The sequence below is a fragment of the Haliaeetus albicilla genome, chromosome 10, assembly GCF_947461875.1.
Source record: "Haliaeetus albicilla chromosome 10, bHalAlb1.1, whole genome shotgun sequence".
Lineage (NCBI taxonomy): Eukaryota > Metazoa > Chordata > Aves > Accipitriformes > Accipitridae > Haliaeetus > Haliaeetus albicilla.
Genome location: NC_091492.1, coordinates 2,837,138 through 2,850,876, shown reverse-complemented (window position 1 = coordinate 2,850,876; position 13,739 = coordinate 2,837,138). Strand labels below are relative to the sequence as shown.

General features: G+C 56.2%; 1 protein-coding gene across 7 annotated transcripts in view; it reads right to left on the bottom strand.

Annotated features, from left to right (window-relative positions):
• Positions 1–931: 931 nt before the first annotated feature.
• The window catches only part of KIAA0513 (KIAA0513 ortholog), a 28,784-nt gene continuing 15,976 nt past the window's right edge, over positions 932–13,739 (bottom strand). For 6 of the 7 annotated variants that reach the window (XM_069793333.1, XM_069793331.1, XM_069793335.1 and 3 more), the window contains exons 2-13: positions 12,179–12,673; positions 11,237–11,336; positions 10,718–10,791; positions 10,503–10,573; positions 9,750–9,957; positions 9,250–9,290; positions 8,591–8,669; positions 8,156–8,233; positions 6,470–6,499; positions 3,806–3,886; positions 3,383–3,477; positions 932–3,263 (exon numbers count right to left, since the gene is read on the bottom strand). In XM_069793333.1, coding sequence (XP_069649434.1) covers positions 3,214–3,263; positions 3,383–3,477; positions 3,806–3,886; positions 6,470–6,499; positions 8,156–8,233; positions 8,591–8,669; positions 9,250–9,290; positions 9,750–9,957; positions 10,503–10,573; positions 10,718–10,791; positions 11,237–11,336; positions 12,179–12,516 — 1,245 coding nt within the window. In that variant the 5' untranslated portion in view covers positions 12,517–12,673 and the 3' untranslated portion in view covers positions 932–3,213. The remainder of the gene's footprint in view (positions 3,264–3,382; positions 3,478–3,805; positions 3,887–6,469; positions 6,500–8,155; positions 8,234–8,590; positions 8,670–9,249; positions 9,291–9,749; positions 9,958–10,502; positions 10,574–10,717; positions 10,792–11,236; positions 11,337–12,178; positions 12,674–13,739) is intronic. The other variant, XM_069793336.1, reaches the window with a different exon arrangement.

Here is a 13,739-nt window from a genome sequence, read left to right as displayed (position 1 = left end):
GTGGCCAAGGATCTCACTCCCTCTTGCTGGGCATGCTGCCCCTATAGCTTCTCTATACCATTCTGCAAGTGCTGGCTGCACCCAGCCAGCAAAATCACGGGCTGGGAGGTGCTGGGGGTGCACCCGCTGCAAAGGGCACCCAGCGCTGAGCAAATACCTGTGGAATAAGCACCTCCTTTCTTATATATGTAAGCTTATTAGGCATGGCAAGGTGATAAGCAATTAATCGGTCAGAGGGAACAAAAGCACTCCCAGGGCACGTGGCTTCTGGTTTTCCATAGCTGGTCAGCCCGCACCCACGTAAAAGCCCAGGTAAAACATCCCAGCACGGGCTGCGGGGCTGATGGGTTTCCCTCCTGCAATGGAGTGCTCCAAGGAGGGTAATTAAAAAAAAAAGAAGGAACGGGACAGGCTCCTTCCTAAGAGAAAGGTGGCCATGAAACCCTGTTCTCGAGAGAGAAACCGGCATTGCAGGGCAGGGAACAGGCTCGCTTGGCCATACGGAGACCTGAGGGGATATGGTCTCTGAAGCCTGGGTGGAGGATGACACTCCCAGCCCATTAATCCAAGGGAACATCTTTTTTTAATAAGATAATACTGAGTAATTGATTTTTAAATACAGTGAAATCAAATGTCCTGAGGCCAGAGCAGGATCCCAGCTCCACTGTCAGATCAGCGGCGACTGGCAGAGATTGAGCGCACAGGGGAAAAAAAATAAAAATTAAATCTCCCTCATGTGCCTAGCTGGCTCCAGGGCAAACGCTAACATTTCTTTAAAAGGTGCATCAATTTTACCCTATTAAAAAAGTAGGTCATCAAAAGGGAGAAGCTGGCAGGGGCTGAGCTGGGGAAGGCACCAGGGACCATCGAGGCTGAGCAGGGCGAAGATCCATCTGATTAAAGCACATGACAACGATTGAGCGAGAAAGTAATTTTTAAGACATTTTATTCCAATCTCTCTCTCTTACTCCATCTTTCACTCAGTCCTAGTTGAGAAGGGTTTATGGACTTTTTTATTTTATTTTAATATTTTTTTTTAGAAAAATACACATGCAAATAATATATATTTCACCGCTAAACTCTTTTTTTCATGTTGGGAAAAAAAAAAATACTAAAGAAACAAAGCAGGGTTCGGGTAAGACCCGAGTGGAGACAGACGCAGGGATGCCGCGGGGATGGGATGCTCCAGGATGCAGGTCTTGGTGCTGAGCTGCTTGATGCTCGTGCTCCAGCACATCCTTTCCATCAGAAAGGTGTTCGTCAGGGCGAGGGGTGCACGTTAGTCCCCTCTGGCAGCGCCTCACCCCGACAAAAACCCTTCTCCCATAACTCTGCCCAGGTTTGGGAATGGCCAAGGGAAAGCCGGTGCTGGATCCGATCCTTCTACAAGAGCCAGCTCCGAGCAGAGTCCCAGCCCCAGCAGCAAGGGAAGCCCACCTTAGGTAAAAGCATCGTTTTAACGCTAGGAAATGACACCAAAAACAAAGAGCTACATGGAAAAAAAACCCTCTTATGCTATTTATCTTACGGGTTACGGCTGACAGCATGGGGAAAAATGGACTGACGGTCCCTTGAAACATGGACTTATGTTTCAGGATAATGTTTTTGGGGTGAGACTGAGTGCTAGACCCTTGGTTGCGTGAGGCTGGGGTTTTCTGACCCCATGGGCAGAGCCGACCGGGTCCCTTCAGAGCAGGGAGGCACCCTGCGGAGGGGAGCAGTGATGTCCCCGTGTCCCCAGCCTCGCTGCAAACGCCGTGCCAAGGTCCACGGCAGAAAAAAAAACAGATATGCTGCATACCAGGTAGCTGCCATCACTCGAGCAGAATAGATGTACTTAAGACAGGGCTATTTCAGGTTTGATTGATGATCAGCTGGAGCAAAGGGGCTGGGGAAGGAGAAGGGCAGTGAGCTGCAGCCTGGGCAAGGAGGGCGATTAATCTAATACCACAGCTGCTGTGGGAAGCCAGGAGGCTTTGGGAAACGTCGCAAGCCTGCGGCAGCCCCGACGCTGACGATGCAGCAGGGAGTGGGCGCAGGGGGGATCTGCCTCGCTGCTGTTTTGCTACCTCCTCCCAAGCCGCTTTCGCGTGGAGCATCTCTGCCTCCTCTCCCGGCGATCCCGCCCAAGGTCATGGCTTTTTTTCCTGCTCATCCAGGCTAATGATATGGAGCGAACTGCGTTTTCTCTCTGCCCAGAGGTACAAAATCACACAGGCAGCTGAGGGAAGGTTTCCTAAGGGAAGGATTTCCCTCCACCTCCCAAGGAAGGCAGCAGCACTTTGCCAGCCCCATCCCTGCTCCCAGCAAGCCCCCGCACTGCCCACGTCCCCCGGCCAGTGGTGACATCCCTGGCTACACAACCCAACCCAACCTGTTGCCAGACTGACCCAGAGCCTCCCATCCAGCTACTGCATCCCATCGCCATCCTCAGCAGCCGGCTCCTGCATTGCTGGCACAAACCCACGTGCTGTGAACACCCGGTGCCTCACTACAGAAGGAGATGGGTCAAACTGGAGGCAGAGCCGGCTGCTCTCCCCCGGCAGTGGCTTCCCTCGGCGGCTGGATGCGACCCCAGCGGCTGGATGCGGTCCCTGCCATCACCTCCCGCATCCCTGCTCCAGCTCCAGCCTCTGTCATTCTCGCCCAGCGGATGCCGGCGGGGAGAGGCAGCAGGAGACTCCCAGCCTTGGATTCCTCCGGATTTACCACCGTCCACGGCAGCCTCGGAAAGGCACCGAGCAGCAAACATGTTTGGCAGCTCTGCGCTTGCTGCCGTTGTGCTACGAAACACCGAAGACCACAGGCAGCGTTTCATGGGGGGGCTGGAGACACAGCGATCCAGTCCTCATAAACACACCTGGGGACAGCAGCAGTCACTGTCTTTTTGCTTTTCTCTTCTTTTTTGTTGTTTTTTTTTTTTTTTTTTAACTGACAAAATACACATCTGGGACTGCCTACGCTGAAAATAGATGCTGGAGGGTCTGGCAGGGCGGGGGGAGCTGTTTGGCTCCTATTTCTACAGGCTGCCCTGGTGCAGCTCTAAAGTTTGGTGGACGATCATGCAGGTTTTATTGCAGCTTGTGTGTGTGATATTTTTTTTTTCTTTTAAGTAGCCCAGCTTCAGTTTCAGGTAGCCCTGAAGGTGGGTTTCTCTCCCCTCCCCACCCGCTCTGGCTGCCATCTCTCCGCCTCAGCGTGCCGGCCAGGCGGCTATTCGGTGGCCATCTGCTCGATGTGGTCACTGAGCAGCTTGTATTGCTCTGCGGAGGAGAAAGAAAAGGGCACTGGGAGGGTGCCAAAGCATCCTGGCCAAGCAGGTGGGCTCCATCCCTCCAGGACCCTGCAAAGGGGGTGCGCATCCCCCCGGGCTCGCCCCTACCTTCGTCCAAATTGCCGATGGTCGCCTGCTTCTTTAGGAAGTCGCTGCAGAGCTTCTTGTTCAGGCCGAACGCCAGCATGTTGTGAATGAAGGTGCTGAGGAAGGACAGAGATGCTCTTGGTGAGGGCAGGGCCAGGCTGCCTTTTCTTCCCCCCCCCCAGCCTCCTCTTCATTCCCGCAGCCCCTTGTAGAGGGTGCTGGGATGATGCTCGGCTGCGGGACAGCGTGCTGGGACCCTGCGGTGCCTGGATTTGCAAAGTAAAGGGCAGGAGCAGGTCCCCGGGGAGAAGCACCAAGCATCCTCTGCACTGTCAGGGAATGTCCCCGGTGGGGGGAACATCTGTAAGGCGTCCCACCCACAGCTGGCGAGGCCGAAACCGCAGAACCAGGCTGCAGGAGGGACGGTCCCCGTGCCCTGCTCACCCCAGCTGCCCAAAGGTGATGTTCTCGTTGAAGCGGAGGCTGTCGTCACGCTCCTCCTGCGTCATGTGGCACCACTTCTCCCTGCAACGCACAAACCCGTTCTGGCATCGCCATCACCCCGGGACCCCCCCCTGCCTGCATCCCCCCCTCCCCGGGACCACGCTGGCTGAGGACAGGAGGGCAGCGAGAGCCCCTCGGCTGCCAGCCCGCATGCAGCGCTGGATGAGCTCGCACACCCGCATCCATCCGCAGATCTCTCGCCCTGGGGTAAAGCAAGAGACACCCCTGAAAAAAGTCGTCTTCAACCTTGGCTTTCTAGGAAAATAGCTAGGAAATAGCAGTGGCCTCTCCAGCACAGAGCTCACGTCTCTCACCTTCGGTGCCGTCGCTTCAGCGAGGGGGACGAGCGAGGGAGCAGCAGGGGGTTGCAGCTCTTGGGGATGGGCATCCCAGCAGGGCTCTGCTGAAGCCCCCCCCAAACCCAGGAGGGGTACTGGGGGGGGTACCAGGCACGTGTCCCCCGTCTGTAGTGGGGCTCCAACTCCCCGAGCCCCAAGCAAGCTGCTCCCCAAACATACCTCGCCCTCCAACAGCACGGGGGGGCTCCCACATCCCTCCCCATGGTCCGACTTGGGCCAAAATCACAGCACTGCACTGAGGATGCCCCGGCTCTGCTCTGGCTCCCCAGCAAACGCAATCACAGCACTGCCTTAAAGGAAGGGGGGGGGTGTTAAGTTCTAGAAGTTTGCAACTTCTAGCGGTGGCAGGAGTCCCCATCCAGGTGTCCCACCTGGGGGGCTTTGGGAATAAAGCCTGTGTCACAGAAATGTCACCGCGGTGGTGTGACGCTCGGGTGGTGGCAGGGGGGCTCAGTGCATGCACGCCGGGGAAACTACAGCTCCAGGGTGAAGCCAGCCCCGTCCCGAGAAAAAGTCAGGTGAGGTTACAGCCAAGGATAAGAGGAGGAAAAGCAAGGAAAAAACAGGGATAGGTAGAAGAATAATAGAAGGAAGAGGAGAACAACAGGAGCGGATCGCACGCTTGTAGCTCGCACTAGCTCGCCGGCACGCCAAGCAGGATGGGAGAAGCTGCGTCGGGTGGAAACAGTGGCTGGGAAGAAGGGTGTCTCACAGTAAATTGAGTGAGGCTAGCTCAGCCCCAGAGCATGTTTGTGTTGCTGAAACTGGAAAAGGATGAGTGCTTAGTCAGGCTGAGCCCACGAAGGGGAACCTGTCCTCACTCACGTCAGCCCAGCCCGGGCGTGCGAAAGCTGCTGAGCTGAGCCTTCGGTCTCCAGGGGTGAGCTGCTTATATTTATAGGGCTCTGGAAACTTATACGATATGGTTGAAGGGATTTAAAAAAAAACAAAAAAAGAAAAAAAAGATGTAATTTCTCCCTGATAAAGCTTACGATAGCAAATAAAACCCGCATCTAAATCTGGAGGCTGAAAAGAAAGAAGAATCAAATTAAGGGACTTTCAAATCTGGAAGCAAAACTTCACAGATCCCACTGGCCCACTTACAGAAGAAGCATGTTTGTAACTATTCTTTTCCTGCCTTTTTATGTTTTTGAGGGAGGAAGGAGGGAGAAAAAACATTATCAAAGTGCCCAAGAAAAATTCGCCGTGCTTCTGGCTTGTTATTTGGGAGTAACATGCCTGGGAATGGGGGAAGCCCACATGTGGCTTTACTCAAACCCTTTGATCTTTATACGGGCACAGCAGGGCAGGCGCAGGGGTGCATAATCCCACGGGCTGTGCTAACACTTGCTTGTATTTCGGCATACCCAGGAAAGCCTCGCCATGGCGAGAACCGCGCCAGTGAGACGTGGCTTTGGCTGCTCGGCATCACTCGTCTTTCAGCGACAGCGTTTCAGCCCGCACAGCTAACCTGAGCGATGCTCCATCTGAGCAATATTGAAGTTATCCATTTGCTGGTGCATGCCTTAGCCACGCAGAAGATTTACCACTAAGCTTCAAAGAACCCTCATCCTCTTGCTAATGCCATCACTTGGAGTGATTTGCTCCAAGATCGAATATCCCATGCTCCAGCAAGAGAGCAATGACTCTCCCCCTGCCCCGATCCCGGCTTGGAGAGCGGGTGGATGTGGCTGGCTTTGAGCTTTGCAGCCCAGAGGACACGCTCGTAATCGTGACACGCAGCCCCATTTGCATTTTTCTTTTTATCTAGGGATGGCAGCACAAGAGTGCACTAAAAACAAATAGAAGGAACAGCTTTTCCAGCTGGCAAAGGATCCTCAGCACCTCTATGTGGCAGCAGAAGCTGGGAGCAAGCGGGAAGGACAGGAGAGGGGGATGCTTTCTCCACGAAGAGACTCAGTTCATGTCCAAAACCTGCCCAGGGAACCATTCCCGGCACAAGCCCTCGGCTTCACCAGCAACTGGGCATCCAATTCCCACAGGAAACTATCACAGCTCAAAAATTGTCGGGTTTCTTTTTAAAAAGCCGCATTAAAGAGGAACAGATCTCATCTTTTGAGATGCACATGAAGTCAAACCTCCAGCAGCCGTTCCTCCTTGGTGGAGAAAGGGCCTTTCAGAGCCCCCCTGAAACACGTTACCCCCCTCCCCAGGGCAGGATTTGGACCTGAAGTGAGCGTCGGCCTCTGGACACTAATGCACCGAAGTACGGGGACAGACACACCTCTTCTCCTCTTCCTCCCCAGTGTTCCCTCTGGAGCGGCAGCAGAAACGGAGCCGACAAAAGTGGTGCGTGAAAGATCATGCAAAATAGAGGGATGGAGGGGAAAGGAGAGAAGAAGAGACGGAAGAAGGTTGTTAGAGGCAAAGAGAGGAAAGAGAGAGAAAAAGAGGAGTTTAGTTCTGGTTCCTTCCTCCCCCGCCCTCCCCACCGAGAGGAGAGAAAACCTCCCCAGCTCTCACAGCAGCCCCCGGAGGACGCAGCCTGGCCACCCCACAGAGATGGTCACAACCCCATCACCACGGACCCTCCGGACGCCTGCCATGGCCAAGCACCATCCCTGGCATTTCAAACCCAGCTCCCGGGACGCCAGCCCTCACCAACCAGCTCCTCCTGCCAGGGATTTTAATCCTCGGTCCAGCAAGCAGCATCCCAGTTCACCCAGTGGTTTCCATTATCCTCTCCAGAGGACTAAGGGGGGGTCACCACCACCTTCTAACCCCCCCTGAGATACTCGGAGTACTCCAGGCTGCAGGTCCCAAAGCTCATTTGTTAGTTGGGCTTGTTTCTGCAGCGGAGGCAGACTCAGCCATCAGATTAATTGAGAAAGGCGCTCGGAGCAGAGAGCAGCTGCCGGTGGCGTATGTCCTTGTGAGACATTTGCTGCTGCTAATTTGGGGCTTAATCAAAGCAAACGCAGTTATGGTTACATTACTGTTCAATAGGTTCTTTCAGTGGCTTGCTTAGAAAAAAAGAAAAGCAATAAAGGAGAAAGCAGAGATTGATCGGTGTGCTGAGCCTGGCAGAGCATCCCATGGTGTGAGCCAGGGCTGCCGTGGCTTAGCTCAGGCTTTGGGGAGGATGCAGGAGGGCTGGCTGCTTCAAGAAGTGCCGTCACTGCTCAGAAAAGGGGCTGTTCAAACGCTCCGAGCTCAACGACTCTCACCCCGAGAGCTCAAAGCCTCAAAGCACCGCACAGACACGCAGAGGGACGGTCCGGCTTCGGAGGGGTGAAACTGTGGTCGAGAGAGGAGTGAATTGCTCGAGCCCTCGTGGCAGCTCCATGGCGGAGCAAGAGATGGGCATGAGCCTGGCAAGCATCTTGCCCACCCTTGCAACCCATGGGGTCCCCATACCTGGGCACCCAGATGCTCCCTGCACACAGCCACCCTCTGAAATAAGCAGCCCCTTCACTTTGCAGGGTTTATCCCAATCCTCCCAGCTCTCGAGGCTGACCATGCTGCTGTCTCCAGTTCTCATCTTTGCTGGCTGCCGGGGCTCGGTCCCCATGCTGCACTGGCAGCAACTTCCACCGCTCTCCTGGGGACAGCCAGGACCCAGAGCATCTCCTCCCCGAAGGGCTGCACCAAGCATCTTTTCCCAGATCTGCTTGCAAACTAAGCACCAACAGCCTGAACCCTAGCTGGGTTTTCTGGGCGCACCTCCAGGGCTTTGTTCTTGCAAAAACGATGCAAAACGAGCAAGATAACCTTCCTGCTCCCAAATCCCTAAGAAGATGCTGATCTCACCTGCCCACCCCACAGCCCAGTGGCCCCAGCAGATTTGCAATCAGGGGCAGAAAGCGTTTCCCCACGGTCGGTAATGCTCAGGACCGCCGGGAGCAGGAGGGAATGCCGGGGGGGCTGGAGGGGACACGGCAACTCCTTTTCCCACGGGGACGTCTCCTACCTGGTGGTGGGGGATCGCTTCCTTCGCTCACAGTGCACGGCATCGAAGAAGGCGGCATTCCAAAACCGCAGGTTGTGCCTGCAGGGAGGGAGGGAGATGTTGGGGACGACCGCTTTCCATCTCCCCCAGCTTGTCCCCGAGTCCTCCCAGGACCGAGCTCACCCACTGCCCAGGGGCCAGGAGGTGATTCAAGGGTGGGGGCTAAGCAAGTCTGGCAGATTTGATCCATTTTTGAACCAGCTCCTTCTGCGTCTGCAGACACACACTCTCCCTAGCGTAAGGGATATGTAAAAGCCATGGCCACCTTTTTTAGGGGTGGCAGCAGCTTCAAAGCACTCGTGAACATCTGGGGAATGTGTGGACAAGGAGGACAAATCCCTTCCCCGGGGAGACCAACACCGGGCAGGAGCCAGCTCGCCCCCGGAGAGGCTTTACCAGATCGGCTGCTGCTTGAGGTGCATGTACAAGTAGATCTTCTCTCCTTTCTTCTCCTCCTCTGGGCTCTGCACAGAAACTGTGGGGACACACAGTTACATGCCAAGGTCTGGATGACTCCCATCTTCCCACCCATGCAGACTTTGTGCCCCCCTGCCAGTTTGGCATCCAAGCAGCCGTGACGGCAAGGTTTGCAAACCAAATACTCATCCCCAACACAACCTCAGCAACATGAAGAGGAGTTTGGCTGCCCTTTGTGGGCAAATATTAGCTCTGATCAAGGTGTGGATGGCCCAGGAGGATACCCGAGGGGCTGGACCACTGGTTTGGTAGCACACACAGCTACCAGGGGGTAGACCGGTGCAACACAAAAGCTCAGAGGCAGTGGATGCCCAAACCTCTGCAACCTGTGCCAGAGGACAAGATGCCACAAGATGTCCTTGTGGGACAAGAGCTGTGATTGCTCCAAAGCAAGGAGCTGTGAATGCTCCTTTGGAGCACTTCTCTAGGAGCTCAGAGGGGACAGCATCGGTCTTTCCTGCCGTTCTTCCCACCCCACAGGTCCAGCAATGCCGGTCATCTCGTACCACTCCCAACCCTTGTTCCTTCCCTGGGGATGCCTTGACGATGCCTACTTCAGCAATGCTGACTCCACTCACCCGTCTTCTTCAGCTTCTCCTTTGGTTTGTCCTCACCTTCGCTGTGGCACAGAAATCAGTGTCAGCTCCCAAACAGCCTGTCCCCCTGAGAGCCCATGTGGCAAAGCCCCGGCCCCCCTGGTGAGGGGAGCACCTTCATTTGAAAGACCCCCTGCTCCAGTGCCACTGTTCCCAGGGCCAGAAAGGTGCCTAAGAGACTGTGATGTCCGTCCCAGTCAGACCCAGTACAGAGATGATGCAGAAGACCACAAAGCAACAGCACCGTCTCCTTGAACCACGTATCTCCATGCCCAAGGGAGACAGGACTCCCAGACCATGAGATGCCAATGACCAAAGTATGAAGCACGGGACTAGAGGCCATCTTCCCATGATAACCTTGATAATCTTGGCCATGATAACCCCTGGCTCATGGTGGCCCTACACCCAGGAGGTTTCTGGCTTGGTCACGTTACAGGTGCCTGCCTCAGCCCACCCTGGCCACCCAACAGAGTGGTACCCACTCGCTCTTTTTGGTGGTGGGACCCTTCAGTTTGGTCTCCAGGCCCCCAAAGAAGCCCTTGACGTTCTCCGTCTTGGCCGACGTGTTTTTCAGCAGCCGCTCCGCAATGTCCTTCTTCTCTGCCAGCCAGCTGTTCGCCGACTTAAGGTACGAGTCGATGCTGCCCATGGGCTTCTCCTTGGCCTCCAAGGGCAACGCATGGGTCTTGCCTGCAGGTAACATGTCAGGAGCTCGGTTGGCCCCACGGTCCTGGGTGCTGCCAGCTCCTGGGGGACCTGCTCCCAGCTACAAGATACACCACGGAGACCAGGAGCCAGATGGAAATGGCCCAGACCCCATCCCATCCCAGTTCCTGTAGGTCTTTATCCTCCTCCCCATTTGGGATAGAAAATCCAGCCCCTCAGGGAGGAGTGACCACCATTCCTTATCGCACCAAGCAATAAGCCAAGGTGCTTCTGGGCTGGGGCATTCACATCACATCCCCAGGGTCAGGGAACATCTGGGGATTGCCACGTACAAGCATCCCTGGCTAGAAGCAATGACAAACCAGCATCAGCATGAGCTACCACCCCAGCGAGGGTCTCTGGCAGGTTTGCACAGCTTCTCGGTCACGGAGACTCTTTTCTGTTCAGTATTGGAGTCATCCAGAGTAAACCAAGCTTGGGTACCCCTCCATCACCCTTCCCACGCACAGGGCAGACTTCACCACTGGTCTCCAGCCCAAGCAAAGCCCAAGGGTGCAGGCACCTCTTACCGATGTAGTAGTAGGTGAAACACATGGTCATGAGGTTCTTGGCAGGGCTGAAGTCATCCATCTGGTGACACCTGACACGGAGGGAGGATTTGGTGAAGACACCCAGCGACGGCAACCCAAGCACCCTCGTGGCTGCTGCCCCTCCTCGAGCCATGGGTCCAATCTCAGGGGCTTTCGGTGCTTGCAACGAAGCCCTAACCCCCCCCTCGACTTACTCAAACAGCACGAGGGCGAACGACTGCATCAGGCGGTAGAAGGTCTGCTCCGAGACGCACTTGGAGTTGCAGCGCTGCAGGTACAAAGCCCAGGGTTCAGCACAGCTCTGCAGGGCAGCTGCCTGCCGCAAGCAGCAAGGGCAACCTCAGCCCACCCCCCCGGACCCCCCCCTCTGCTGCAGGGAGATTGGGAAGTGAGCACAGGCGGTCGGGCTTCCCTCTTGGAGACAGTTGTTTGCCTCTCTGAATTGTTTTTCTAGGGAATAGGACGTTTCTAAGTACTGATGGGATTTCATTTTAAATAAAACAGGTGACTTCTCTCCCACATTGCAAGAAGCATGTATTTAACTGCCTCGAGATGCATTTATTCACTTCTGCATCTCCCTGTACTGAAGTTCCTCCTTTTCCCCAAATTCCTGCCCTCCAAAAATATTGCTTTGGGGTATTGCTAAATTCCCCTGGCCTGATCCTCCTGCCCTGGTACAGGATCGCCGCTCCTTCGCCCATCTCTCCCCTTACCTGGGCGCTCACGTATCTCGCAAACCACTCCCTGCCCTTCCCGTTCTCGCTGCTGCAGAGCTCACCAAACCTGGCCTTCTCTTCTTGGTCCAAATCCTCTCTGAAATGGGGAAAAAGAAAAAAAGACACCATTAAAGTTGAAGAGGTGGCCGGCATACCCCAGCCAGCCAGCACGGCTCAGCTCCCCCATGTCATCCCTCTCGGCAGCAGCATCCCGGTGCTGCGATGCCGGGAGGAAAGCAGAGGAAGAGGGGAAGGGGAGCATCCATTTTGTCATCCCTCGGCTTACGCTGCTCTTTTGTTCCTCCCTGGCAGGGGGGAAAACCAAAGGCAGAGGGAGAAGGGAAGAGCCAAGGACAGCCTGAGCAGAAACTGAGCTCCAGAGACAGGCGCTCTGCCCCAGAGCAAAAACAACCCCTGTTGCTGCTCATCATGCTCGGTTTGCTCAATCCTGCTTGACACAGCGAGCCGCAGCATTACGGAGACCACAGCGATGGGAGCTGGGATGGATGTAGGGCTGGGGGGGAAGGTGGGGGGGACAGCCGGGGGCTGCCGCAGAGCCCTGGGGCACATGCGAGCTGCTGGCATTTGCACGAGCATCAGCAAGATGCCCAGTGGGGCAAAGGAGCTGGAGACCCCCAGGCACGGCAAGACCCCTGGCATGGTGAGCCCCTGGTATGGGAAAAGGGAAAAAGAAGAGGGGAGGGAAGCTGGGGGTGGAAGACGAGCCGGGACGTGCCCAAGAGAGGGGTGCAAGTCAGAGCCTGCATCCCCCCCTTAGCTCCGATGCCGCGTTATGGCCGGGAGCAACAAGCTGCGTTAGCCAAGCGCGGGCAAAGGACACAAACCGACGCTCCCAGAGTGGGAAAGCAGCCAGATCCCATCCCGAGGGATATCCCCCAGCGGCAGGCTCAGCAGCGCTCGCCAGCCCCGCTTGCTCACCCCCCCGTGAAGATCTTCTCCACGTAGTGCCGGATGAATTCCCGGCGCTCGGCCGTCGCCTCATCCCGGGCCGACTCAGTGCTCTGGCTGGAGGAGAAGGACTCGACGGAGGAGGACCGGCGGTAGCCGCTCCAGCGCCTGGGAGAGTCGCCCATGTCATTCTCACTGTCCGCCGATTCGGTGGCATCGCTCTCCTCCCCGGCCACGTCCCCCGCGTCCCCCAGGTGCCCGTTGCCACTGGGGGCGGCGGGAGGAGAGGGCTCCGGGGGGACGCAGGTGGGCGTTTCGGCATCGAAGTCGATGAGGTTCCCTACAGGAACATCCAGGGGGGCCTCCATGGCTCTCCCGGGGGACGTGGCGGTGCTGGGGGGACTCGGTCCTCGTCCTTTCACCCCTCACTGGGGCGTCGAGGCCATCGCCGGCAGGATGCCTGGGAGGACGGGTTGGCTAAGGCAGGCAGACCCTTCTGTGGGGGGACGGGTTACCGGAGGACATCTGAAAGACAGGGGGAGGACAAGAGTGAGGACAGGGCCCCGGGGAACTGTCACCGTGGATCTTGGGCAAGGAGAACACAGACCACCACCTACGATGTCCCCTGGATGCCCATCAGCAGCAGGGATGGACAGGACAGGGACAGAGCGGGCAGACAGAGCTGGCTGCCCTCCATCAGCCATGGGAATAGGCAAACCCACGCAGCGCTTGTGTGCTTTCTGCACCGTTCAAGTGGGTTTTTCATCCTTTAGCCCAGAAAAGAGATAATTTGAGCCTAAGCTCCATATGCCACATTTGGGATGTGACATCTCGCAGCCTGACGGGCAAAACTGTGCCGGCGTGAGCCAGCAGCTGGCAAACACCCTGGTGATTTTCCAAGAGGAGAAGCATCCTCCTCTTCCCTTCTCTCCTGTCTGCTCACGGGTCTGCCTGACCTCGTTTGGAAACGGGACCATCTCTGGGGTGGAGCATCCCAGTGTTAAACATGCACGGACTTAAACCAGGAATGGAAACGGGGGTGCTGAACACAACAGAAACTGTAATGGGATGTGGACGTAGGGCTCTGGATTGCAATTAGATGCATTAGTTTTGGTGTCCAACCCAGATTGCAGAGGGACAAAGAAGGGGCTGTCCTGAAGCTGCCTCTTTTCAGAGGGTCACTCGTGTCCTCAGTGAGCGTGTTTCTGCCCCGGGAGGTGGCAAGTGATGCCTTCCGAGAAGTGAGCCCGGGACGAGCGGCCCCGCTGCAGCAGCCGGGCACGGGGCCAGCGCAGGGCAAGGCAGGACGGCACAGGAGCAGGGACAGCAGCACAGGTAAAAGCAGTGACAACCCCAGGGCAGCATGACAGCAGCACTGCCGCAGCCCCGCTGCCTTCGAGGGAACTGATCCCAGGATGCAGGCAACTACCCCCAGAGCAAAAAAAACCCACCCAGATTTCTTTCGGCTCAAAGACTAGCATACCCCAAAGGACCAACATCCAGTTCACCAGACAAAAAGGAGTTCAGAAGGAAACCAAATCTAAAGTGTTTCACCAAACAGAGCACTGTCCCAGCTCAGGGGCTGGGAAAA